The sequence below is a fragment of the Cervus canadensis genome, chromosome 22 (genome assembly GCF_019320065.1).
Source record: "Cervus canadensis isolate Bull #8, Minnesota chromosome 22, ASM1932006v1, whole genome shotgun sequence".
Lineage (NCBI taxonomy): Eukaryota > Metazoa > Chordata > Mammalia > Artiodactyla > Cervidae > Cervus > Cervus canadensis.
Window position 1 is genome coordinate 12,040,899 of NC_057407.1, and position 23,976 is coordinate 12,064,874.

Sequence of the window (23,976 nt, forward strand, 5' to 3'; positions counted from 1 at the left end):
GGCCCCACCTTAGGGCTTTCTGAGCAAGGTGGGTCCGAGGGGCTGTGATAAGGGCACCAGGCCAAGAGCCAGGATACCTCTAGGCCCAAATTCGAAGTGAACTTTGTCCTTGACAACTGTGTCAACTTGAAAAAGCCTCTTGACTTCTCTTGAGTCATGGGGTTTTTGTCTGCAGAGTAGGTGACCTTTAGCTGGAGATCCCCTCCTGTGAGAGTGAGTGTGAGGGGCACCCGACTCCCTCCCCAGGCCCAGGCTTCGGTGGCTTCAAGGGCACCCTGGTGCCCCATCTCTGCCAGACTGGCATCCTCGATCTCTTTCCCCACAGATTCAGGTCTGTGTGTATATCCACCAGTCGGTGGCCAAGAAGTGTGTCGAGTATCTGGCTGAGCTGGCCCGCCACAACTATGTGACCCCCAAGAGCTACCTGGAGCTGCTCAATATCTTCTCCATCCTTGTTGGGCAGAAGAAACAGGAGCTGAAGACCGCTAAGAACCGCATGAAGAGTGGCCTCGACAAGGTGGGGCCAGGGGTGGGGGCCTTGTAGGCAACTGCTGGCTGCTTGTGATTCTGCCCATTCTGTCTCAGCCCTGACTCCACATGACCCCTTTCAGTTGGCAGCCCACAGTGTTTAAATGGGGAGCCTCTTCCCTCACTGAAGGTAGCGGGCCAAGGGCAAGACCACAGCAGGTCACCCCAAAGACTTTTAGTGGACTGCTCCCTTCTTCTGGGGCCCCCTGGGCAACCTGGAGGACCCTGAAGCAGCTGGCCATAGCCTCTCACTCGTGAATGAATAAGGGCAGCCCCGCAGGGCCCTCTCCCTGTTCCCCCCCAGGCCTAGCTCTCTGGTCCCTATCACACCTGATTTCCTCTCCGTGCCCCCACACCCTTCAGCTGCTGCGCACTGCAGAGGACGTGGCCAAGATGCAGGAGGAGCTGGAGATTATGCGCCCCCTGCTGGAGGAGGCTGCCAGGGACACCACGCTCACCATGGAGCAGATCAAGGTCAGGGGTGCTCCTGGGCTCCCTCACTGATGGCTGAGCATGTCTGAGGAGGTTCAGCATCCCCACGCAGCCACGAGATCCCTAGCGGCCCGGACTGTCGGTGCCCAGGTCCCTCATTCAGTCGTGCAGTCCCTCAACAAATGCTTGCTCAGAACCTATTCTGTGCCGGGCACTGCCCTGGACAGGAGATAGGGTGATGAGCACGACAGACAAATCCAAACCCGATAGTCACAGCACAGGTTGTTGTAAGCAGGAGGGACGCCACAAGCAATGGTGCAGAGTCTGCTTAAGTCTCCCTCTGAGACTCTCTGAGTCTACACGAGGGCCTGTGTTTAAGGGTTAGTCCTCCGATGGTAAAGAATCTGCCCGCCGTGTGGGAGACCCTGGTTCTGATCCCGGGGTCAGGAAGATCCCCTGGAGAAGGGAATGGCAACCCACTCCAGTATTCTTACCTGAAGAATTCCATGAACTCCCAGAGGAGCCTGGGAGGCTATAGTCCATGGGGGTCACTAAGAGTTGGACACAACTGAGTGACTCACAGACACACACACACACAACTGAGTGACACACACACACACACACACACACACACACACACACACACACACACACCCCTCACAGTAGCCTCTGCAGATTCGCATATTCATGACGGCAGCTTTCTGGAAGAAACAATCATGTCCTGCTCTGCAAAGGCAGTGGCACTGGAAATTTTTTCAGCAGATGGAAAGGAAATGGCTTGTGGGAGGGGAGCATCTTTCTCTGTCTTGCATGGAGGTGCCCTGTGGGTTTAGGGGGTCCTGCCCCTGGGGCAGTTATGCTTAAGCACATAAAGCCCAGAGCCCCATGCCAGGCCCACGATGAGTGCTCAGGATCGGAAGGGGCTGCTAGCACTCCCAGATCTCCACAGGCTATCACAGCCAAGAGGGTCCTCGGAGAATGGGGCATCTGAACTCTCATTCCCTTCCATCTGGGGAGACTGAGACACTGAGAGGAGAAAATGGAGGCAGGCTCACCGGTCCCTGATGTTGGCCACCCGTGGGGCCTCACTACCTCTGGTCCCTAGGTGGACACAACCATTGCTGAGGAGACCCGGAATTCAGTGCAAGCAGAGGAGATCAAGGCCAATGAGAAGGCCAGGAAGGCACAAGCTATCGCTGATGATGCCCAGAAGGACCTGGATGAGGCTCTGCCAGCCCTGGACGCAGCCCTGGCCAGCTTGCGCAACCTCAACAAGAATGATGTGACTGAGGTGGGTGGCTTGGCCCCTTCTGGGCATCTCTCCTGATGCCTCCTTGGGTTCTGGCCCATAGGCTCTCCCTCTAACATCTCATGAGCATCATCTGTCGAGAGGTGAGGGCAGAACTAGAGCTTGAACCCAGCTGCCTGCCCTTACCTCCTTGTATCCACTCCGAGGAGCCAGGCAGGTGCCTGAGGAAGGCTCTGGGCCCTGAGAAATGACCGTGTAAGGCCTTTTGGCCAAGCCTGGGTACATGGGGGAGCAGTAGTCGCCACAGGCTAAGACAGACCTCTGGGGATCCCCGGGCATACCCGTGGTCTGTAGCAGTAGGGACTCAGTTGGTGGGACCCACCCTATCTGGAAGCTGTCCTTGCCTGGGGGTGCCCACTATGACGGACCTCCCCCTTCCCGACTCTTGGCCTGGCCCCCAGGTGCGTGCCATGCAGCGGCCACCACCAGGCGTGAAGCTGGTCATCGAAGCTGTGTGCATCATGAAGGGCATCAAGCCCAAGAAGGTCCCAGGAGAGAAGCCTGGCTCCAAGGTGGATGACTACTGGGAGCCAGGCAAGGGGCTGCTGCAGGACCCCGGCCGCTTCCTGGAGAGCCTCTTCAAGTTTGACAAGGTGTGCATGCCGGGCACCCGGCCAGCTGGGCAGAGAGGCAGGGGGAAGGAACTGTCCCCTCCCCCACAGAACTGGGGCCTCCCTCCCATCTCCCTCTGCCTGCAACACACATAGCCCTGTGGTCACAGAGCCTAGGGGACCAGACCCTGGCCCAGAGGAGCTCTCCAGCTAGGGGGCAGGGGGCAACAGATGGGTATTGATGAATCAGGACCTGGGAAGGCTCCAGTGCCCACGGGATAATCACCCACAGTCACTCCAAGGGGAGTCTCTCTCCTGTCCTTTTCTCCCTGCAGCCCCTGTGGCCCCGGCCAAGACCTTCCCTGGCTGCTCAACTATCACCCCTCTCTCGATCTCAGCCCCTGAGATTTAACACCTGTCTGTCTCTGGATTTCTCTCTCCCTGTCTGTCTGGGGCTCTCAGTATCCATGGGCATGTGCTCTCACGGGGATGCTTGTGGTGAGGTCCACCTGGAGCCTACAGCCCTCTTGGAGGTTTCTCTCCAGCCCACATGGGCCACCCACCACCACCATGTGTCAGGGCTAAAGCCCTGGGCACATCCTAAGGAGGGTAGAGACAATGGCCCATCTCAGGGACAGCTGGACTCCATACGGAGCTCCCCATCCCTCCAATTAAGCCAAATCAGGAGGCTCACGGCCAGCACTCAGGCTCCCTTGGTCCCAAGCTCTGACCTCTAGGAGCTCATGAACAGTACAGATTCCTGGATTCATCCTAAGCTACAGACCTGGATTCTCCTAGCACAGGTCAAGAGCCCTGAAGGAGTGATGCGCTCTGGGGGTGGGGATTATTGCACTTGAACACGTGCCTGGTTGGACCTCAGAACCACTCTCTCACCTCCACATCAGCCAGGAAGCAGCCCTTGTCTCTAAATGGGTTTTAAACAGGGCCTGTGTATTTTCAGATCTTGAGGCTCTCAATTCTTGGGGAAGAAAAAATCTCTGATTGTGTTCTTTGAAATCCTGGGACACAGAATTTCCTCTTCTGGCCAGCCTTTCTGGGTTGTATTTATTCCCTAGCCTGCCCGGGGCATAGAGGCAACAGCAGGGTGTCCCTCCACCTCCCAGAGTCCTCTCCGTCCTCCCTGGGAAGTGGCCCCAAGCCCATGGTTCCCATCCCCAGGACAACATCGGGGAGGCAGTGATCAAAGCCATCCAGCCGTACATCGACAATGAGGAGTTCCAGCCGGCCGCCATCGCCAAGGTGTCCAAGGCCTGCACCTCCATCTGCCAGTGGGTGCGCGCCATGCACAAGTACCACTTTGTGGCCAAGGCCGTGGAGCCCAAGCGGGTGAGCGCTGGGTAGGCCTGGGGCCGGGGGCGGGGGCCTGGGCTCCCCCCAGGGGCACCGGGAAAGCTGGCCCTGTTTCCTCCGCCCGCAGCAAGCCTTGCGGGAGGCCCAGGACGACCTGGAGGTGACACAGAGGATCCTGGAGGAGGCGAAGCAGCGCCTGCACGAGGTGGAGGACGGCATTGCCACGATGCAGGCCAAGTACCGCGAGTGCATCGCCAAGAAGGAGGAGCTGGAGCTGAAGTGTGAGCAGTGTGAGCAGCGGCTGGGCCGTGCTGACAAGGTGCGCGCCCCTCTGGGGAGGGCCCGCGGGCACAGCCTGCCCCCGATGGGCTGGGGGCCTGAGCAGTAGAGGGGGTGGTCCTGGGGTGGCTGTCCCTTCCCCCTCCCCGGCTACCTTGGTTGGGGGGCACTGCGCCAGGCAGGGACATCCAGGGCCAGCCTCCCAGAGCCCACCCCATGGGCTGTCCCTGCAGCTCATCAACGGGCTGTCAGATGAGCGGGTGCGCTGGCAGGAGACGGTGGAGAACCTGGAACACATGCTTGACAGCATCTTCGGGGACGTGCTGGTGGCTGCCGGCTTTGTGGCCTACCTGGGCCCCTTCACGGTGAGGGACCCCCCGCACCCCTGCCGTGAGGCCTCACTTCCATAAGTGGTGGCCTGAGGGTGGCTCTTCTCTCACACACTCGTTCAACAAACATTTTTTTTAGATGTCCTGTCTGAGCCAGGTGCCGTTCTGGGCATTGGGGAAATGGCAGCTCACAAAACAGCCAGAAAACCTGCCCTGCAGGGCTGGCCTTTCTAGACAGAAGGCTGAACTCATACTTCTGGGCTTGCTGGGCACCTGTCCCTCAGTCCTCACAGCTGCCCTGACGGGTGGGCACTGTTGCCATTCCCCCGGTTTCACTGGTAAGGGGCTGAGAGCTAGGGAGGCCGAGGATGTTCCCCATGGTGGGGCTGGGGCTCAGGCCTCCAGCTTTACGTCTCACCTCTGTGCAAATGCGAGCCCTGGGGCGCAGGGGAAGTGGGAGGCCGTCGCGGCTGTCTCGGCGGGGTGGTCCTGAGTCTGGTGTCTCTCCAGGGCCAGTACCGCACGGTGCTCTACGACAGCTGGGTCAAGCAGCTCATGGCCCACAGTGTCCCACACACCGCCGAGCCCACGCTGATCGGAACGCTGGGGAACCCCGTGAAGATCCGCTCCTGGCAGGTGCCCACCCTGGGGGCCTGGAGCAACCGGGCTGGGCCTGCAGTGTGCTCTGGGCTGGGCCAGGAGGCCCCCGCCTCCCTCCTACCCTCTCCTGGGTCTGCTTAGAGCTGCCTTCCCTGAACCTGCCTGGGGCCAGTCAGAGGCTGGCGGGTAGGAGAGGAGAAAGCTGAGTGGCACAGGTGCTAGCTGACTGCAGGCAGAGAGATCAAAGGGTGCTTGTGAGAGTTGGGTGTGGTAGGAGAGCAGTGTCCAGAGCGCGGGGTTAAGAGATCGTGTCTGAGCTATAGACCCCGGGGGACAGGTGGAGTTGACACAAGGAGAGAACCAAGAGGCAGTAGGCAGAGGCCGAGCGTGGCCACAGGCTGGGAGGGCTCTAATGGCTCCATGAAGATGGTCTGGCTGAGCTAGCACTCAACAGGCAAGAGGAACAAGAGGCCCAGCAGAGGAGGGTGTCAGGAGTCAGCCCAAGGCAGGGAGGCAGGTCCTGACAGTTGAGACCTTGTGCGCTGCCCTCCACCCTCATGAGGATGCAGTAAGGGGAAGGGGACGCAGCTGAGCACAAGGTTGGGGGTAGCTGCTACCCCACTGGGCCTGCTTGTGTGAGCCTCCCCCCCACCCAGCCTGGTCCCCCACAGATCGCTGGCCTCCCCAATGACACCCTGTCAGTGGAGAATGGGGTCATCAACCAGTTCTCCCAGCGCTGGACCCACTTCATTGACCCTCAGGGCCAGGCCAACAAATGGATCAAGAACATGGTGAGCCTAGCCCTGCCACCACCCCACCCAGCGGGCCTTAGTAGGTGCGTGGGGAGTAGCTGAGCCTCAGGCCAGCTCTCAGCCCACACGGACCCTTCCCCCCTCCCTCCACTCCGTGCCCCCAGGAGAAGGACAACGGGCTGGATGTGTTCAAGCTGAGCGACCGCGACTTCCTGCGCAGCATGGAGAATGCCATCCGCTTTGGCAAGCCCTGCCTCCTGGAGAATGTGGGCGAGGAGCTGGATCCCGCCCTGGAGCCTGTGCTGCTCAAGCAGGTGGGCCTGCCGCAGCGGGTGTCGGGGCGGCCCAGACACGGGTGAGGGCAAACCCCTTCCCCTGCCTCCCTGGTGGGGCCTCAGGCCACAGCGCTCACCCATCCCACCCGCTGCAGACCTATAAGCAGCAGGGGAACACGGTGCTGAAGCTAGGGGACACGGTGATCCCCTACCATGAGGACTTCAAGATGTACATCACCACCAAGCTGCCCAACCCCCACTACACACCTGAGATCTCCACCAAACTCACCCTCATCAACTTCACCCTGTCACCCAGGTAAGCCCCTGGCCCCCAGCCCCCCAAGTATCAGCTCTGCCTGGGCCTGCCTGGCTGCCCATCTCTCACCCCTAGGCTGAGACTCAGGGATTTTCCTTCTCGGAAACCCCGCCAGCTTCCTCGTAGGCTGTCTCCATTTCAGGTCATTCCAGCTCTTCCACCAATGCCCCTTACTTCCACTGTTCCCACTTAAGAATCAATGCTCCCCCTTCCCCGCAGCTTATCCTGATCCCAGGTCTGGAGTCCCTCTCCCAGCCTCCCTGGGCAGCACTAGCCCACCTCATCCGGATACTCTTTCCCTACAGCCCTTGCTGGGCCCTTGTGCGCTAGACCCAGAGCTGTCCTAGAGCCCCGAGGAGGGCATACTCTGACTCCCTGCACCCAAGCCCTGTTTCCTGCCCTTGCTGCCCTACGCCCAGGCACTGCAGCTTTTGCTGGCCACCCGCAGAGTGCTAAGGCCTCCCTGACAGTGGCCACTGTGAACCTCTCCATGAATCACGGGCTGAAAACCGCCTTAAGGCTTGATCTTCCCCATCACCCATAGCTTCCTCCTGCTGAGAGGGAGTTTCTCAGAGACCCCAGCAGCTCACACATTCAACTGCCTGGCCCCTCCTGGGATTCCAGGCTGCCACCTGAGGTCTCACTGAGAACTGATCACTTTGAATCCAGGCTCTGCCTTAGCCCTGCAGCCTGAGGCTGAGGTCAGACCTCCCAGGCTGACACCAGCAGAGATGCTGGGCTCTTTGGAGCCCCAGGAGCACAGGTAGGCAGGTGAGCAGGCTCAAGGCTGGCCCTCCAGGGCTTACCAGGTGTTAAAGACATAATGTCTCCTGCTCCTGGCAGTGGCCTAGAGGACCAGCTGCTGGGCCAGGTTGTGGCTGAGGAGCGGCCCGACCTGGAGGAAGCCAAGAATCAGCTGATTGTCAGTAACGCCAAGATGCGCCAGGAGCTGAAGGACATTGAAGACCAGATCCTGTACCGCCTCAGCTCCTCCGAGGGCAACCCCGTGGATGACATGGAGCTCATCAAGGTGCTGGAGGCTTCCAAGATGAAGGCTGCCGAGATCCAGGTCGACAACTGCCCACCCACCCCTGCCCGCCTCTCCCCACCTGCCCCGGGCCTGCCTGCATCACCACCCTCTTCTGCCTGCTGCTCTTTGCCAGCCTACCTGGGCCTGACCAGCAGCCCCCTTACTGCACCCCCAGGCCAAGGTCAGGATTGCAGAACAGACAGAGAAGGACATTGACCTCACGCGCATGGAGTACATTCCTGTGGCCGTCCGCACCCAGATCCTCTTCTTCTGCGTGTCCGACCTGGCCAACGTGGACCCCATGTACCAGTACTCCCTCGAGTGGTTTCTCAACATCTTCCTCTCGGGCATCGCCAACTCAGAGAGGGCAGGTAACCCCGACACAGATTCACATGTTGACCCAAACAACCAGGCTCCACCCTGGCACAGAGGTGAAACACCTGGGTGCATTTCCACAGCAGGCACACACACGTAGACACACACCCAGGTTCACTGGTACACACCCTCATCAGACTCACCCTACATATGAACACACACCCCACTCCTAGCCTCCTTGGAGCAAATGCCCCAAGGGGGTGTGCCCCAGACTGCTCCTTTGGCTGCTGGGAAGACTGGCTGGGCTGGGCTGCACCCCAGGGATCTTTCTTCTCTGCCCCCCAGCCTGTCCCCACACTGCCATCACCCCTCTGCCCTGCAGACAACCTGAAGAAGCGCATTGCCAACATCAACCACTACCTGACATACAACCTCTACAGCAATGTCTGCCGCAGCCTCTTCGAGAAGCACAAGCTGATGTTCGCCTTCCTGCTGTGTGCCCGCATCATGATGAACCAAGGCAAGATCAACCAGGTGCGTGGCAGAGAGGCAGCTGCGGCCCGGTCAAGGACAGATGGCCTGAGGGGTTGCCCTGTTGCTGAGCTGAGAGAACAGGGTGGAAAGACAGGGCATATCAGGCAGGAGGGCACAGCAATAGCAGATGGGCAGAGGCCTCCAGAAACAGTTATTTGCGTGAAACAGCCAGGAGGCCCTGGGTTAACTGTGACCCAACAGGTCCTGTGCACAGGCCTCCTCAGAGCCTTGAGAGTACTAGTGAGCAGAGACCGTGCCGAGCCTCCCGGCTCACGGTCTCATGAGTGCCAGGGATTTTGTGATGCGTTGGGAAGCATTGAGAGTGACATCCTCCACTGCTTGAGCCCTCACTGTGTGCCAAGTGCTGGGCTCACAACAACCCTCTGACCTATCCCTGGGTAGCAGAGTTCTGATTCTTCCTACTTTCCAAGTGAGGAAACAGAGGCTCAGAGAGGTCAAATCTTTTGGCTCAGGTCACATAGCCAGGGAAAGGGAAGGAAGTAACACTAACCCAGACCTGTCAGACTACCACCCCCAGTTTTCTGTCTGAGGATAGTAGAGGGGGCTCTGCTGGGTGGGCACCGGACCCATGGCTCAGGGACTGGGCGCGCGTCTCCTCTGTCCCTTGCCAGAACGAGTGGCGCTACCTCCTGTCTGGAGGCTCCGTCTCGGTCATGAGTGAGAACCCTGCCCCGGATTGGCTGACAGACCGGGCCTGGAGAGACATCCAGGCACTCTCCAACCTGCCGGCCTTCTCCTCCTTCGCCCATGATTTCGTGAAACACCTGTCGGAATTCCGGGCCATCTTTGACAGCCATGAGCCCCACCGGTGAGCTGGGGCCTGGGGCACAGCAGGGTGGGTGCATTCAGGGAGTGAGACCCAGGTACAGGTTTGCCCTGGGCCTTCTCTGAGGGGCCACCCAGGGCTACCCTGCAGCTGTGACTACATCTCTTCTGTGCCCCCGGCCATGTACCCCTGGACACTGCATTCTCCCCTGCTGTCCGGCATCCCCTCCCAAGCAGAGAGCCTGTGGCCATTGTCCTACCACAGGTCAGCTCTCAGGAGGACATGGGCATTGTTGCAGGGAGCCCTTGCCTGGCATCTGGGAACAATACCTGGACCAGTTCCAGAAGCTGCTGGTCCTCCGCTGCCTACGTGGGGACAAGGTGACCAATGCCATGCAGGACTTCGTGGCCACCAACCTGGAGCCACGCTTCATCGAGCCCCAGGCAAGTGCTGTCAGCCAGCACCTGGGCTAATCGCCCCTCTGGGACCAGGGTCCTGGCTGCACCTGCATGGACCCCTCTGTAGCCTCGGTCAGGCCAGGATCCTTAGCCACCACATGAAGCTCTGGGAGGTTCCAAGTCCTCTCAGGAAGCCCCTTGGGGACCACTCTGGGGGCCCCAGGAGCCTCCTCTCTTGCCCTGGTGGTCTGCCCCTGAGGAGAAGCTCTCGGTGACCCCAGCATCTCTCCGCCCTGCAGACAGCCAACCTGTCACTGGTGTTCAAAGACTCCAACTCCACCACCCCCCTCATCTTCGTGCTGTCACCGGGCACCGACCCCGCCGCTGACCTCTACAAATTTGCCGAAGAAATGAAGTTCTCCAAGAAGCTCTCTGCCATCTCCCTGGGCCAGGGGCAGGTCAGGGCAGGTGGGTGGTGGAGGAGGAGGGAGCTGGTGGGCTGGGCCAGCGGGTCCCCCATCACTCAGCGCTCCTGTCCCCACAGGGCCCTCGGGCGGAAGCCATGATGCGCAGCTCCATAGAGAGGGGCAAGTGGGTCTTCTTCCAGAACTGCCACCTGGCACCGAGCTGGATGCCGGTGCTGGAGCGCCTCATCGAGCACATCAACCCTGACAAGGTACACCAAGGGGGCACCAGCACCTTCATCCTGGATGGATGACGCTCAACGAGCTCACCCCACAGTGGGCACTCAGCAAGTGACACATGTAACATCCATCAACTAGATTCTTCTTCCCAGTGGCCCCTCAAGTTACTGCCACCAGTGACTTGCCCAAGGCCACCCAGCACAGAGGTGACCCTGGGACTTGCCGAAGCCCATGTTCTTAACCAGTGGTCCGTCCCAGGGGTAGAGTCAGGCTGAGGGTGGCCCAGGATCCTTGGGTAGGGGAGAGCCTGGTGTTGGGGTGGCCACCAGATGTGGGTCTCAGTGCTCACGTGGAGCGTGGCCGCCAGGTGCACCGGGACTTCCGCCTGTGGCTCACCAGCCTGCCTAGCAACAAGTTCCCAGTGTCCATCCTGCAGAACGGCTCCAAAATGACCATTGAGCCACCGCGCGGGGTCAAGGCCAACCTGCTCAAGTCCTACAGCAGCCTCAGCGACGAGTTCCTCAACTCCTGTCAGAAGGTGAGACACACTGGGCACAGGCCCGCCCCCGCAGCCCACCCCATTTTCATCCCCACCCTTCATGCCCCTCCTCCCCCCCCCACCTCCGGCAGGTGATGGAGTTCAAGTGCCTGCTGCTGTCTCTGTGTTTGTTCCACGGGAATGCCCTGGAGCGGCGTAAGTTTGGGCCTCTGGGCTTCAACATCCCCTACGAGTTCACAGACGGGGACCTGCGCATCTGCATCAGCCAGCTCAAGATGTTCCTGGACGAGTATGACCACATCCCCTACAAGGTGGGCTGGGCATGGGCTGGGGGCGGGGAGTTAGGTGCCTGGGGGCCTGACCCACCCACCCCATTGTTGTTCAGTCGCTCAGTCATGTCTGACTCTTTGCGACCCCGTGGACCGCAACACGCCAGGCCTCCCTGTCCTTCACCATCTCCCAGAGCTTGCTCAAACTCATGTCCATTGAATCAGTGATGCCAACCAACCGTCTTATCATCTGTCGTCCACTTCTCCTGCCCTCAATCCTTCCCAGCATCAGGGTCTTTTCTAATGAGTCAGCTCTTCTCATCAGGTGACCAAAGTATTGGAGCTTCAACTTCAGCATCAGTCCTTCCAGTGAATATTCAGGACTGATTTCCTTTAGGATTGACTGGTTTGATCTCTTTGCAGTCCAGGGGACTCTCAAGGGTCTTCTCCAAAACCACAGCTCAAAACCCACCCCGTAGGTCCTCAAGTACACGGCAGGGGAGATCAACTACGGGGGCCGTGTCACCGACGACTGGGACCGCCGCTGCGTCATGAACATCCTAGAGGACTTCTACAGCCCCGCTGTGCTCTTCCCGGAGCATAGCTACAGCGCCTCAGGCGTTTACCACCAGATCCAGCCCACCTACGACCTCAACGTGAGCACACACCAGGGCCGTGCCCGAGGCGGCCTGCCGGTTGGGGGTCCTGGGGTGCCGTGGACATCTGGGTGCTGGGAGACGTGGCCCCTACCAGCCAGCCACTCTTTTTCATTGATTGATCCATCCCACAAGGATAGTCCTGGAGCTCAGGTTCTGTGGGGAGAGGCCCAGTCCTGCCTCTCAGCCCCTGCCTGAGGGTAATTACTCTTCGAGGCAGAGGGGTGGCTCCTCTGAGGCTGCCAGGCATGGCAGTGAAGGTCACCAGCCCAGACCACACAGTCAGGGAGGGCTCCTGAGGATATGATGCTTCAGCTCAGATGTGTGCGGGGCAGGCAGGGTCTATGTAGAGAACCCCAGCATGTGGGCCAGAAGCATAAAGGGCCTGCAGAGGAGGGGCTGTGACAGGGTTGAGCCGCTGAATGAAGAAGCAGGAGTGAGACATCAGGGAGAAGTGGGCTGGAAGGGAGCAGAGCCCATGGAGTCCCGAGGGTAAGAGGGAGATACATAAAGGTTGCAACCAGAGGTGACGAGTACGGGGTGTGGTTGCTTGGAGGGCCGTCCTGCAGGCTGGAGGTAGACCAGGGGAGGGGCTTCAGTCACAGCCCTCCTCTCCCCACAGGGCTACCTCTCCTACATCAAGAGCCTTCCACTCAACGACATGCCGGAGATCTTTGGCCTGCATGACAACGCCAATATCACCTTCGCCCAGAATGAGACCTACACTCTGCTTGGCACCATCGTCCAACTACAACCCAAATCCTCCTCTGCAGGTGGCCACAGCCGGGAGGAGGTCAGTGGCAGCAGAGAAGGGGCCCACCCAACGCAGGGCCAGTCTCCTGTCTACCATCCTGCCTGCTCCGCTGAATGAGGGAGCTCTGTGCCTGTAGACTCCTACACGGGCTAACGGGGGCCACCCCTGACCCATTTGTGTCCCTTTGCCCCCACAGATAGTGGAGGACGTGGCCCAAAACATTCTGATCAAGGTGCCGGAACCTGTCAACTTGCAGTGGGTCATGGCCAAGTACCCCGTGCTGTATGAGGAGTCCATGAACACGGTGCTAGCACAGGAGGTCATTCGGTAATCCCCTGCCAGCCCCAGCGCTGAGTCAGCGGGCCCCTGGGCTGCAGAGAAATGATAGCAAAGGCTACCATGGGCCAGGAGCCATGCGAGGTGCTATAAACTCAGCCTGTAACTCAGCCATGCTATTCCCATTTCACAGATGAGTAAACCAAGGCCCCAGCAGGTTAAGGGGTCTAAGGTCATATATTTACTAACAGCCAGGGCTGGGATGGGTACACAGGCCACCCAACCTGGCTTTATGCTCTTAGCTCCTATGTTCTGTCATTGTTTCTCTGTCTATGGCCTAGAACTGGGGAGTGCGGGTATGGCCACACAGTCCCAGACCACTGCCTTCCTCCTTGCCACTGGCTCTGTAGGTACAATCGGCTGCTGCAAGTGATCACACAGTCGCTGAGAGACCTGCTCAAGGCCCTCAAGGGGCTGGTGGTGATGTCTTCGCAGCTGGAGCTGATGGCTGCCAGCCTGTACAACAACTCTGTGCCCGAGCTCTGGAAGGCCAAGGCCTACCCATCGCTTAAGCCACTGTCCTCATGGGTCATGGACCTGCTGCAGCGCCTGGACTTCCTACAGACCTGGATCTCCGAGGGCATCCCAGCCGTCTTCTGGATCAGTGGCTTCTTCTTCCCCCAGGCCTTCCTGACAGGCACTCTGCAGAACTACGCCCGCAAGTCTGTCATCTCCATTGACACCATCTCCTTCGATTTCAAGGTCTGGATTCAGCCAGGGTCAGGTCAGGTGACAGGCTAGGGGGTGTGGCCCAGGTGGGAGGGGCACGAGGCCACAGCTGGCTGGCAGGATCAGGGAACTGCTGAGCCGGGGTCAGGGGTCAGGAGGAGCCAGGTGAGACTGTAGGCACCCGGGGAAATCCCTAGGGGTGGGGCGCAGGCTATATGCTACCAGCTAGAATAGCGATGCTGGGGCAGGCAGAGATTCTGCCATTTATATGAGAGGCATCTGTGTGCCCACACCAGGTGATGCCCCAGTCAGTGTCAGAGCTCAAGACCAGGCCCAAGGAGGGGTGCTTCATCCACGGACTGTTCCTGGAAGGTGCCCGATGGGACCCTTCGGCCTTCCAGCTGGCCGAGTCTCGGCCCAAGGAGCTGTACACAGAGATGGCTGTTATCTGGCTCCTGCCCACGCCCAACCGCAAGGTCCAAGACCAGGACTTCTACCTGTGCCCCATCTACAAGACGCTGACCCGTGCTGGTACGGACCCAGGGCGGGGGAGCCCACACCACACAGAGGGCCATAGGCGGGGCCCAGGGTTGGGCCAGTTAGGCTGACCCAGGTTAGCTGAACGAGATGGCTGGCAGAGGTCAGTCAGCACTCCTGAGGCCCAGACGGAGCTGGTCCAGCAGCAGGCAGGGTGGTGCCCAGGGGTTGGGCTGAGTCTGTGGGGAGTGGCCCCTGAGCCCCCCACCAATCTCCCTCAGCAGACCCATGTTGGATCCTGGGAGCCCCAGCCTGCCAATGGAGGTTCCCAGGAGGCAACAGGCCCAGACAGGATAGGTGGGCCTGGGCTGGGTCCAGCAGGGAATGAGCAGGGGTGTGAACTGTCCCCTTCCAGTCCTTAACAGGTGCAGTAACCCAGGGCAGGCCTGAGCCTGGGCCACACTGGTCAGATAGGCTTCCTCTTGGGTCAGGTCCCTTCCTTGTCCCAAGCTCAGTCTCCAAGGGACCACCTTCCTTTATACCCTGTTCCTGCCCCAGCTGAGGCAGACAATTTAACCTCCTCCCCTCTCACCTGCTCCAGGAACACTGTCGACCACCGGCCACTCCACAAACTACGTCATTGCCGTGGAAATCCCCACTGACCAGCCCCAGCGACACTGGATAAAGCGTGGTGTGGCCCTAATCTGTGCCCTGGACTACTAGACCCAGACAGAAGGGCTGGGGCCATTAAAGTTGCATTTCCTGAGCGGTCCCGCTGAGCCCTAGCTCCTTACACCAGGCCTCTTCTGTGAGACCCACGGCAAGGGAAGGTGGGGGTGAGAGGCTGCAGTGGCCTCGAGAGAGAATGTGCTTAGCAGGGGGAAGTGTGGCAGAGCTGGCAATTTTGACCTGCAACAAGGGAAGAGAGGTGAGCCTTGCGAGGTCCCAGGACCCTCCAGGGACAGTGCACCAGGCAGGACTAGAGGCAGAGCTACCACCTCCGCTGAGTCCTGGCACCTCTCAGGTTACAAAGCCGTCAGCTCTGGTAAAGCCGCAGCCCTCTCCTACCACAGTACACCTTGCACACCACTCCTCGGGGTCCGCAGCCCTCCCCCCCCCCCCGACCCAGTTCAGGCCGTAAACCCCAGACCTAGGATCCCAAGAACCTCTGCCCCAGAAGGCAGAATGCCTGAGAATGCACTCCCCTCCCATCTCTGGTCACACACAGGGCCCAGCCCAGGTCTGGCTAGGTCCTCATTCCCACCACGGCCTAGCCTCCAAACCTCAGGCCAGCAAGCACAGGTGGGCTCATTTTTAAGGAGAGTTTTATTCATTCATTCATCCAGTATTTACAGGGGCCAGAGGGGTCAGGCTATGCTTAGCACAGAGAGGCAGCTGCCATACCTGCAGCTGCCCCCCCACCCCCGACCCCGGTCACTATGTACACATAAAGGGCCGGCTTGGATCGCCTCAGAGCCACCTGCCAGAGGCCATGGAGCTCCGTCTGGGGGCCTGAGCTCCAGAGGCAGTGCTGGACCCATTAGCCCTTGGCCATCAGGCCCTCTGGGAACATGGGGCTCCAACTGGTTGACTTGGTCCTGCTGTCCCCCACCCTGAGTGCCCTGCAGAAGCTGAGAAAGCTGGCATGGCAGGGAGAGCTGAGTGGTGCCAGCTTTTGCAAGCAGCCCTGTCTCTGCTGTCTCTAAGAGGAAGGAGACATGGTAATACTGAGGGCCTGGGCAGAGGCTCCTTTGAGCCCAGGAGCCCAAGGCAGGCCCCTTGCCAGGGCCACAACACTGAAGACGAAGAAACCAGGGCCCTGCCACAGAGAGCAGTCTTGACGAGGCTGGCTGGAGCCAGGCCAACCAGCTCAACACGCCTCTCTGCTCAGGCCATGGGACCCTGGCAGGCTGCTCATCCCACCCCTGCTGGGACAGCCCTCTCCCAGCCTAGTCCAGCAGCCAGGGCCCTGAGTTTGGAGCTCTCCCAGGAGGAATGAAGAGCAGACCTGGCTTCCTCAACGGCAGGAACAACTGGGGGCTGGAGCAGCAGGGCCCACTGCTCCAGTGGCCCCCGGCTGTGACCCTGCAGAAGTGACTCTGGCCCTCCAGGATGACCGTGTTAGGAGAGAACTCAGAGTCAGGAAGCTGACTATGTCAACACAGTGGTGGCAAGATAGGTCAGAGCCCAGAAAAATAGACGTCTCTGTAGGTAAAATATATATTCTGCTGCCCAGGCAGAAAGGCCAGGTCCTGCCGCTCCACAGCCGGCTGTGGAGGAAGCTGCAGCACCTCACTGGGCCCCAGCTCTAGCTGCTGCCTCCAGAGCACGACGGGTCCCTGCCAGGCCCAGGGACACGAGGCCGAGGATCCCAGCTTGGCTCCCATTCCCAGGGTCTGGGCTCTCCGACTGGAACTATCCGGTAATACTGGGAAGAGGGGGACGGGGCAGGGGAGGGCCCTGGTGAGGGCCATGCGGCAAGAGTGAACACAGGGTCCGGCCAGCGGTCCTCACTGGCGCTTGGCCTTATAGGGCCGGGAGCGTTTCCGCCGGTCCGGCTTCCGCTGCTTGTGGAGTCGGCCAATGCTGACCCCCTGGCGCCGCCGCACCGAGATGTTCTGCTCTACCAGGTTGGCCAGCATGCCTGCGGAGAGACGCAGGCCCTTGAGCGGGTGGCTGGATGCCTGGGAGCCGCTACTCAACTGGCTGCAGCCTCAGGTCGGGGGCTGAGGCTCTCCCTGCCCTCCCCAAGACCACAGTCAGCTCAAGCGCCCCCAGAGGCCAGAGGAAAGGGGCCTGAGGGCCAGGGTGCTGAGCCTGGCTCACCTTCCTGAGCCAGCATGGAGATGAAGGTGCAGATGAACTCATCGTAGTTGTGGGTCCTTCTCTGGTCGTCAATCTGTGGGAAAGAAGGATCAGGACCTGAGGACTCTGCAGCCATCTCCCCAGGGCAGCCACCAGCTGACCCTAGCAGGTCGCGCCTCTGGGAAGACAGGTGGGCAGCAGACCAGGCCGCTGGAGGAAGGGCCCACCTTGAACTTCTTCCTCTTCTCCACTTCTTCCTTGAGACAGGCCTCATAGTTTGCAATCTCAGCCTCCACACACTTCAGCAGCGCCAGCAGCTCCTGCCAAAACGCAGCAATTGCACCCATGAAGGGGGGCTGACCAGCCCCAAGGCCCGACTACCACGAGGCAGCAACAGGCAAGGGCGAGCAGCCAGAGGCCCTGGAGCCTATCAAGGCCCCCACCGCTACCCCACCCAGACAGGCTTCCTGGCACCCAGCTTTGGGCACCACCCTCCACACCATAATTCCCACTAGGAACTCAGCACCTGGACGGCAGTGCCCTGGGCCCAGCCTTTGTCAGGATTAGGAAAGGAAGCCGCAGAAGGGCTCACCTTGGGTGAATACTTCTCCCCATTCAAGGGCTCGCTAGGTCTGACCAGCCCAGGCTTCTCTCTGCTGTCCACAGCCTCCACCACCTCCTTCTCCTCTGGGCTGCCAGACCCCTGGCTGCCTTGGCTCGGTCTGATGGAAGGGGAGGAACCCTTTCCACTCTCTGGGAAGAGAAGGCAAGAGAAGACCCATCAGGGTGCAGGATGCGTGGTGGTCCCTTGGCCACCTCCCTCTCCAATACGCCAAGAGGCCAGGGAGCCAGCCCAAGGCTCACCTGTCAGTGCCAGGGGACTCAGCACACCATCCTCAGCCAGGTGCAGCAGGCCCGTGCTAATGACAGGACCCAGGTCGCGAACAGCACGGTTGTAGCGTATGCAGTCAACACGCAACAGGCTGTCGTCCTCTCCAAAAAGCACCTTGGAGATGTGGGAGGTGACGGGACTAGAGGGCCGCGTGGGGTTGGCTGAGCGGATGGGCGAGCGCAGTGGCGAATTGAAAGCGCTGCCGATCTCAGAGGCCGTGTCCGTGCTCTCGTTGCTGGGGGTGGGTGAGGGCTGCGAGTGCGTGGGTACTGCCACAGCCGGACTCCCAGCCCCGCTGCTCGTCTTGATGGACAGAGGAATCGAGAGGTCCTTCTGGGACTCTTTGAGCTTCTCGGCCAAGACGTTGATGGTGTTGGGCTGTAGCACGGACAGCTGCCCATCCCCAGAGCTGCTCAATGGCCCTGGTTTCCCCGGCCCCTTTCGCTTATACCTGCGGGGCCCAAGGAGAGATGAGCCCAAGGAACAGGCCAGGGGACCACATCCAGCAGTGCCCAGGATGACCTGAACACAGCCTCAGGAAATGACCATGCAGCTCCAGCAGCCTGACCTGGCCACGCCCAGCCTAGCACCCTGGGCTCTGACAGCTGCAGCCCGCTGTCATCTGAGAACACCTCCTCGATTCCAGCTGCCTCACTTCTGGCTTTTGGCCAGTGCTGTGTCCTCCAGCAAAGATACCCCACCCCGTCCTTCAAGGCCTGGACAAAAGGCCACCTCCAAATAGGCCATGTCTCGATGTCTGCTTAAATGTGCATGGCCCTGCCCCAAGCCCTCCGAAAACTTCTGGGACTCTGGAGTCGGCCCCTTCACATCTGCCTCCCCCGGGCCCTGCACTCAGCAGGCGTCCAGCGTCATCTGGTGAAGGGCATTCTCTGTGCTGGAAGAGTCAAGATAGGATCCGCAGCACCCAATCTCCAGCCTTACAGAGCTGGGGCTGACCTGATGGCGGAATTGGTGTTCTGCACGTCATCCTCCTCGTCATCCTCATAGTCGTCCTCATCATCTGAGTACTGCTGGGGTGGGCGGACTGGAACTCTGCTGCGGCCCACACCTGCTGCCAGGTCTTCCTCCTCCTGGAGCAGAAACCCAGGGCAGCCATGAGCCAGGGGCCAGCCAGCCCTGGCCAGACACAGCACCTCCACCAGAAAGCCAACATGGTTCTCTAGGCTGAGTCCACTGAACCCCTCCAGGTGCTCCAGAGCACTCCCTACCCCCTGCCTACACAGAGCTTCTAAGAGAGAGTGCCCTGAAACATCTGCATTTATTTTGCCAGTAGAACCCAACCCACAGAGTTGAACCCAACCCCATGCCCTAAACACTTAGCCCCACAGTTATGAGACTAAATTTAAAGTCAGAGGAGCTCTCTCTGCCTCCCTAAACCCCTGCAGTTCTGGGCACTTCTGAGTATCAGCCAGAGAACCCTGGTCACCTAGGCTGGGACAGAGAGCGAACATGCATGAAACCACCTGAGCAAGGTACCTGTTGTAGGCTCTCCAGAGAATCCAGGTGGGAATCCTCCCCACTTACCTGCATGGGGGACTTGGCATAGTTGTGATTGTCCAGAAAGGCTGGCAGCCGCTGGACAATAGGAGTGGGGTTGGGGGGAACCCCATTGATGTTGCTCCCTGGAGGCTTCACCATCAGCTTGGGTTTGCTAGGAGGGCTGTGGGTCTGGACTTGTGGGCACGAACCAGCCACCTCCTCCACACCATCTGAGAGAGGGAGGACACAGACAGGACTTTCAGCCAGACCCTCAAGAAAAGTTGTCCTCAGGCCTGGACTCCCCTCCCTTTCCCAGAGAAGAACAGAAGAGAGAGCTGAGGGATTCAGCATGAACAAGCGCTAAATCATGCAGCCACAGTGAGACAGGAAAAGAGAGATTAAAAAAAAGGAGAAGGTGAAAAAAAACTTTTTTTTTTCTTTTCCAGAGAAAAGCAGAAAGGGCATATACTTGAGAGAGAAGGCTTGGGGGCCTGTGGTCATGGCAGCCCTTTACAGGTGCCTTTCTTTAGGAAGGGACGGTTCTTCTTCCACGTTCCAAGGGGAGGGGAGAGGGCTGCAGGCTTCTGACCGCCCACAGAAGCCCTGAACCATTGCCCAAGTGCCTCCACAGAAAAAGACCTGCTCTGCTTGGGCCTCCAACAACGTCAGCTGTGAGGGGGCGGCTCTGAGGCCTGAGAGGCTCCAGTACCTGTGTGGCTGCTCTCAGAGGCCACTGGGGCCCTGCTTGTTTCCAGCGCCAGAGGGGACTTGCTGCTGGCGGGTTTGGACTCTTCAGGCAGCTGTGACTCTTGAGACTTGTGGGTCTGAATCAGCTCTGGCTGTGTTACCCTGATCAGCTGAAATCAAAATCCAAGGTGCAAAGGAGTGAAGGCAGACCTGGCTTCCACCTCAGACGGCTAAGGGCCTAGGCTCCACACACTCAAAAGGGAAACAAATCAGCCAAACCTCCTTTCAGAGGTTATCCTCCCCCTGCCCCTCACCAAGTCCCACCGTGGGAGCCAAGGAAAGGAGCGGTTAGTTGGAAGCCCAGACCCACAATAGAGAATAACTAGGGAATCAAGAGACAGAGGCCCCCGTGGAGGGAAGGAGCGGGTGGCTGGGCCAGTCACGGCCTGGGCAGGAGGGGTCCCCACCTGCTGCAGGGCCTCCAGTACGGTCTGACGGTTCACCTTCAACACGTGTAGCCTGGCCTCATACTTGATCCTGCGGTCGGGCACCACCGCCATCAGGTTGAAGCGGATGTCATGGTAGGGCTCCCTGCAGTCACAGCCGCAGCCGTGAGAGCAGCTCTCACCCTGGCCCCGCCATCAGGAGGCGGCAGATACGCTGGCAGGGCTCCCTGAAGTCACACCTGCAGCCACAGGTACAGGCCCCACCCCCACAGGTGGGCAGCAGCTGGCCATGCACACCGGGCACCTCAGCTGGTGCCTTCCAGCAAGCTGTGTGAGGAGCCTGTCAGGAAGTGTGAGCCAGCACGCCTGGGCCACCCGGGGCTCCACCACGGCCTGCCCCTCCCCAGTCTATCCTGCAGCAGGCCACACATAGCCTGGATGGGAAACAGGGCAAGGAGCTGAGAGCCCAAGATCTAATCCTGCTTTTGCCAGATTCATCATGTGGCCACGCACAAGTCATCTGGTCTCTCTCCGCCTCGGTCCCCTCTTCCGTGTCCCTCCCGATGGGGGCACAGCTCCAGAGGGCAGGGCAGGCACAGAGTCCTTACCCTGCAGTGGCGAGGCCAATACGCTCCATGATGACCCGCCGGGCTTTGTCCGTCCACTCCTCGTCCTCCCCCCAGGGCCCTGGGGAAACCAAGACGAGGAGTCAGCAGGTGGGGAACCCTGAACAGGGGCAGGCCAGGAGTGGAAGGAGAAGGGACAGCAGTTGAGCCAGAGGGGGCCAGCTGGACAATGCAGTGCAATGTGCCATCCAGCCAGAGCCTTAAGTCCTCAAGACCCACCCTGAGGACCCCAAGCCCCAGCCCCCTAGGAGGTCAGCAGAGAAACCCCCTACCATGGTCAATGGGGTAGACCTTCAGCCCATCCAGCTCAAAAAGCCGGCCTGTGATAGGCACATAGCTGACAAAGTGGAAGGCTTCCATGGTCCGCACAGCACTAAGGCCATTCTGCTTCTCGGGGAGGTGGCGTGGCTCAGGCCTGGGGAAGGACACAGTCAGCGCCCAGAATGGGACAAGCCCATTCCTTGTCCCCACCCCCATCAGTTCCCACAGCTCCCACACACCTGGCATGGCTATTATGTGCCTTGGCCAACTCCGGAGCATTGCCAATCGCATATCCTTTGCTCTAGAGGAAGGAAAATAAGGCCACATCAGAGCAACTTCTCAGGTGGGCCTCAGGTGGGAAATAGAGCTCAGGAGAGCAGGCCTGGAGGCCTTCCAGGAACTGGAACAAGCACAGGTGGACCCTCCTGAAGGCCTGGTGGGGGCAGAAGAGCGCTCTGCAGCCCCCAAAAGATAGGCTCTACTGGCCCTGCATGGTAATCAGTGGACACTGGAGAAGAACGTGGCCTGGTAAAGTCCTAATAAGGCATCACTTAAGGAATGTTCCTTTTTTCCCCAGGTCTGTCTCCTTTTCTGACAAGTGGAGGACACTGTGGCCTACCTCAGGGCTGAAGCCTTTGGTGAAGTCCTTCATGCGACTCAGGGTGGGCCCCAGGTCCACATTGCTGCAGTTCAGGAGCACGCTCAGCAGGGCATGGGTGGCACAAGAGTTGGGGATCAGCTGTGAAATAAAGAACAGTCACCCATCGATAGCATCCCCCATCCCAAGCCCATACTCATCAGGAAAGGGGTTCCAGGGAGGACAGTCCTATCTGGACAATCCTCACCAGCTCTCCTCATCTTTACCCAACATCTGTTCATTCAACTAAGTACCCATCAGCTGTCTGGGGACATGGAAAATGGACTCAGGCATCACCCTGCTTTAAAGAGACTTCCTGTTTTTAACGAAGAAGGGCTCAGTTCCTTCTGCCTCGGGACTTCTGTAACCACCACCTGCGGTATCTGCCTATCTCCTCTTGCCTTCCCCCGCTTCCACTTTCCAAGCGAAGAAAATGGCAGCATCCCACCCTCCAGAAAGAACACAGAGCCCAGCAGACCTGGTGGGCAAAGAACATGTTATTCACAATATCATCATCAATCACAGATGTATCATCCACCAAGGTAGAGACCTTGCGACGGGATCGGCGCTCTTCGATCCATTTGAACAGGAAGATGAATCCATACACGGGGCTGGGGAAAGGAAGGGACAGAACTCGACCAGTCAGGTAGCGGAAGGCAATCTGCATCCCCTTTCCCCTCCTCTATTCCTGTGCGCTGTTACCCCTCAGGTGCCCTTCTTGTGATCCCACCTCTTCCATGGCTTCTTTCTAAGACTGCCCAAAGTGGCCCTGAGCCCTCACACCCCAGGAGCCTGCTGCAGGCAGTGTCAAGCATCAGCCTCTGGCTGTGGTGCTCCAGGAGTCCACTCAGCATCCTTATGCAGTCTAGGGTTCTGGGATAAGAAAGGAAAAGCTAGAACCAATGGCCCAGGACCAGGCAGGAACAGAAGGTAAGGCGAGAACAATATGAGGTGGAATTTAAACATTAATTCAAACTTGTGAAACCCAGGGCGTGGGCCCCAGTGCAGTCAGGCACGTAAATGAACACCCATATCAGTCCCTTCTGTCCTGGGAAACAAAAGCAGACTTCTCTGTTCAGTCACTGTAGCAGCTCCTCCACACTTCTCTTCTGTAGGACCACCAAGACAAGATTCTGAGCTTGGTCACCCAAGAGAGGCCTTGTCAGATGCCACAAACCCACCAATCAATAGGACACCCTTGTGTGGGAATTAAAACCACTGGCACATGGGCACCTTAAAGCAGTCATTAGTAAATTACAGCTGCACAAAAGACTCTGTGTGACCTGAGTCAAGAGAAAGGGGTTTCCAGTTGGAAGGCAAGAAAAAGCAGCTGAATTTAACCCAAGAGATGGTTAGAATTTGGAGGGAAGGAGGTACCACATAAAGAAGGGTGTGGAGGGAAAACTGGGAGAAAGGAAAACACAGTACCAGCTTCATCAGGAGAGCACCCAAGGAGGAGGGATTCTTCCTGATAGGAAATTTTACAATTTGGGGCTTCTGAAACTACCTCCCTTGAGAAGCACTCTCTCCCAGGCCCCTCCCTAGCCCTCGAGGTGTAAAGGGTGGCCCTGACGCCAAGTCACTCACCCCTGGCATTTGCTCTGAAGGTCATAGATCTCCTCCACCTGCACCCCTTTGACACCTGCCATCAAGGAAGGAAAACAAGTCGGGAAGGGCAGCCCCTGGCTGTGGAGTGATGACCCAGGAGTGGGCCCCCAGAGCCCGGGTCCGGCGGTCAGGAGAGGCTCTTACCGAAATCTTCCACGAGGAGGGTGAAGAGGCCTGGGGGGGACGACAAGAGGAGCGAGTGGTGATCAGAAACGCGCGTCTCGGACCCACCCGGCCTCCTCAACTCCCGGCCTGCCCGATCCCCTTCTCACCAGGGTCGCTCTCCAGCTCCAGCCAGCCCTTATTCATCTTCCCGCGGGGCGGGCCCTCAGCGCCATGTCCAGGCCCGCCCGACCCACCCGCCGCCTCCCTGCCGGGAGCCCCCTCCGCCCCGGGGGCCCCTAGCCCCACACACAGACAACGGGCCTCGTCGCGTCACCCGCCCGCGCCGGCGGCACTTCGTC

General features: G+C 59.4%; 2 protein-coding genes across 3 annotated transcripts in view; one reads left to right on the forward strand and one right to left on the reverse strand.

The window, feature by feature from the left end:
* Positions 1 to 14,816, forward strand: part of DNAH1 (dynein axonemal heavy chain 1) — a 74,645-nt gene extending 59,829 nt beyond the window's left edge. The window contains exons 52-77 of the mRNA XM_043443366.1: positions 326 to 517; positions 892 to 1,002; positions 2,066 to 2,251; positions 2,671 to 2,862; positions 4,000 to 4,167; positions 4,259 to 4,450; positions 4,644 to 4,775; positions 5,250 to 5,375; positions 6,011 to 6,130; positions 6,256 to 6,405; positions 6,522 to 6,682; positions 7,526 to 7,751; positions 7,888 to 8,083; positions 8,410 to 8,561; positions 9,194 to 9,390; positions 9,647 to 9,791; positions 10,046 to 10,204; positions 10,291 to 10,422; positions 10,758 to 10,928; positions 11,021 to 11,200; positions 11,638 to 11,814; positions 12,437 to 12,607; positions 12,765 to 12,895; positions 13,255 to 13,606; positions 13,870 to 14,104; positions 14,652 to 14,816. Of these exons, the coding sequence (XP_043299301.1) occupies positions 326 to 517; positions 892 to 1,002; positions 2,066 to 2,251; positions 2,671 to 2,862; positions 4,000 to 4,167; positions 4,259 to 4,450; positions 4,644 to 4,775; positions 5,250 to 5,375; positions 6,011 to 6,130; positions 6,256 to 6,405; positions 6,522 to 6,682; positions 7,526 to 7,751; positions 7,888 to 8,083; positions 8,410 to 8,561; positions 9,194 to 9,390; positions 9,647 to 9,791; positions 10,046 to 10,204; positions 10,291 to 10,422; positions 10,758 to 10,928; positions 11,021 to 11,200; positions 11,638 to 11,814; positions 12,437 to 12,607; positions 12,765 to 12,895; positions 13,255 to 13,606; positions 13,870 to 14,104; positions 14,652 to 14,773 (4,476 nt within the window). The 3' untranslated portion in view covers positions 14,774 to 14,816. The remainder of the gene's footprint in view (positions 1 to 325; positions 518 to 891; positions 1,003 to 2,065; positions 2,252 to 2,670; positions 2,863 to 3,999; positions 4,168 to 4,258; positions 4,451 to 4,643; positions 4,776 to 5,249; positions 5,376 to 6,010; positions 6,131 to 6,255; positions 6,406 to 6,521; positions 6,683 to 7,525; positions 7,752 to 7,887; positions 8,084 to 8,409; positions 8,562 to 9,193; positions 9,391 to 9,646; positions 9,792 to 10,045; positions 10,205 to 10,290; positions 10,423 to 10,757; positions 10,929 to 11,020; positions 11,201 to 11,637; positions 11,815 to 12,436; positions 12,608 to 12,764; positions 12,896 to 13,254; positions 13,607 to 13,869; positions 14,105 to 14,651) is intronic.
* Positions 14,817 to 15,358: 542 nt separating this feature from the next.
* On the reverse strand, positions 15,359 to 23,973 carry BAP1 (BRCA1 associated protein 1). 2 transcript variants are annotated; one of them, XM_043442833.1, is made up of 18 exons: positions 23,785 to 23,804; positions 23,657 to 23,686; positions 23,492 to 23,546; positions 22,635 to 22,777; positions 22,383 to 22,515; positions 21,887 to 22,006; positions 21,507 to 21,568; positions 21,279 to 21,421; positions 20,989 to 21,067; positions 20,402 to 20,525; positions 19,957 to 20,104; positions 19,293 to 19,477; positions 18,705 to 18,838; positions 17,720 to 18,198; positions 17,448 to 17,608; positions 17,083 to 17,175; positions 16,877 to 16,949; positions 15,359 to 16,694 (listed from the first exon to the last, which is right to left on the reverse strand). In XM_043442833.1, exons 5-18 carry the CDS (start codon positions 22,398 to 22,400, stop codon positions 16,561 to 16,563), a joined length of 1,953 nt encoding a protein of 650 aa, XP_043298768.1. In that variant the 5' UTR covers positions 22,401 to 22,515; positions 22,635 to 22,777; positions 23,492 to 23,546; positions 23,657 to 23,686; positions 23,785 to 23,804; the 3' UTR covers positions 15,359 to 16,560. The 2 variants fall into 2 exon arrangements, with proteins under 2 accessions (XP_043298768.1, XP_043298767.1); XM_043442832.1 differs by lacking the exon at positions 22,635 to 22,777 and having other exon boundaries at positions 23,785 to 23,973.
* Between the last annotated feature and the right edge of the window lie 3 nt (positions 23,974 to 23,976).

What these genes read in the sequence shown, in the direction of transcription:
- BAP1 (XM_043442832.1), bottom strand. Translation starts at nt 23,821, where the DNA reads ATGAATAAGGGCTGGCTGGAGCTGGAGAGCGACCCTG. An exon ending in CTTCAGAGCAAATGCCAGGG is followed by an intron (nt 22,516 to 23,491) that starts GTGAGTGACTTG and finishes TCCTTTCCCCAG; the next exon opens with CCCCGTGTATGGATTCATCT. An exon ending in CTCCATGCTGGCTCAGGAAG is followed by an intron (nt 16,695 to 16,876) that starts GTGAGCCAGGCT and finishes GTCTCTCCGCAG; the next exon opens with GCATGCTGGCCAACCTGGTA.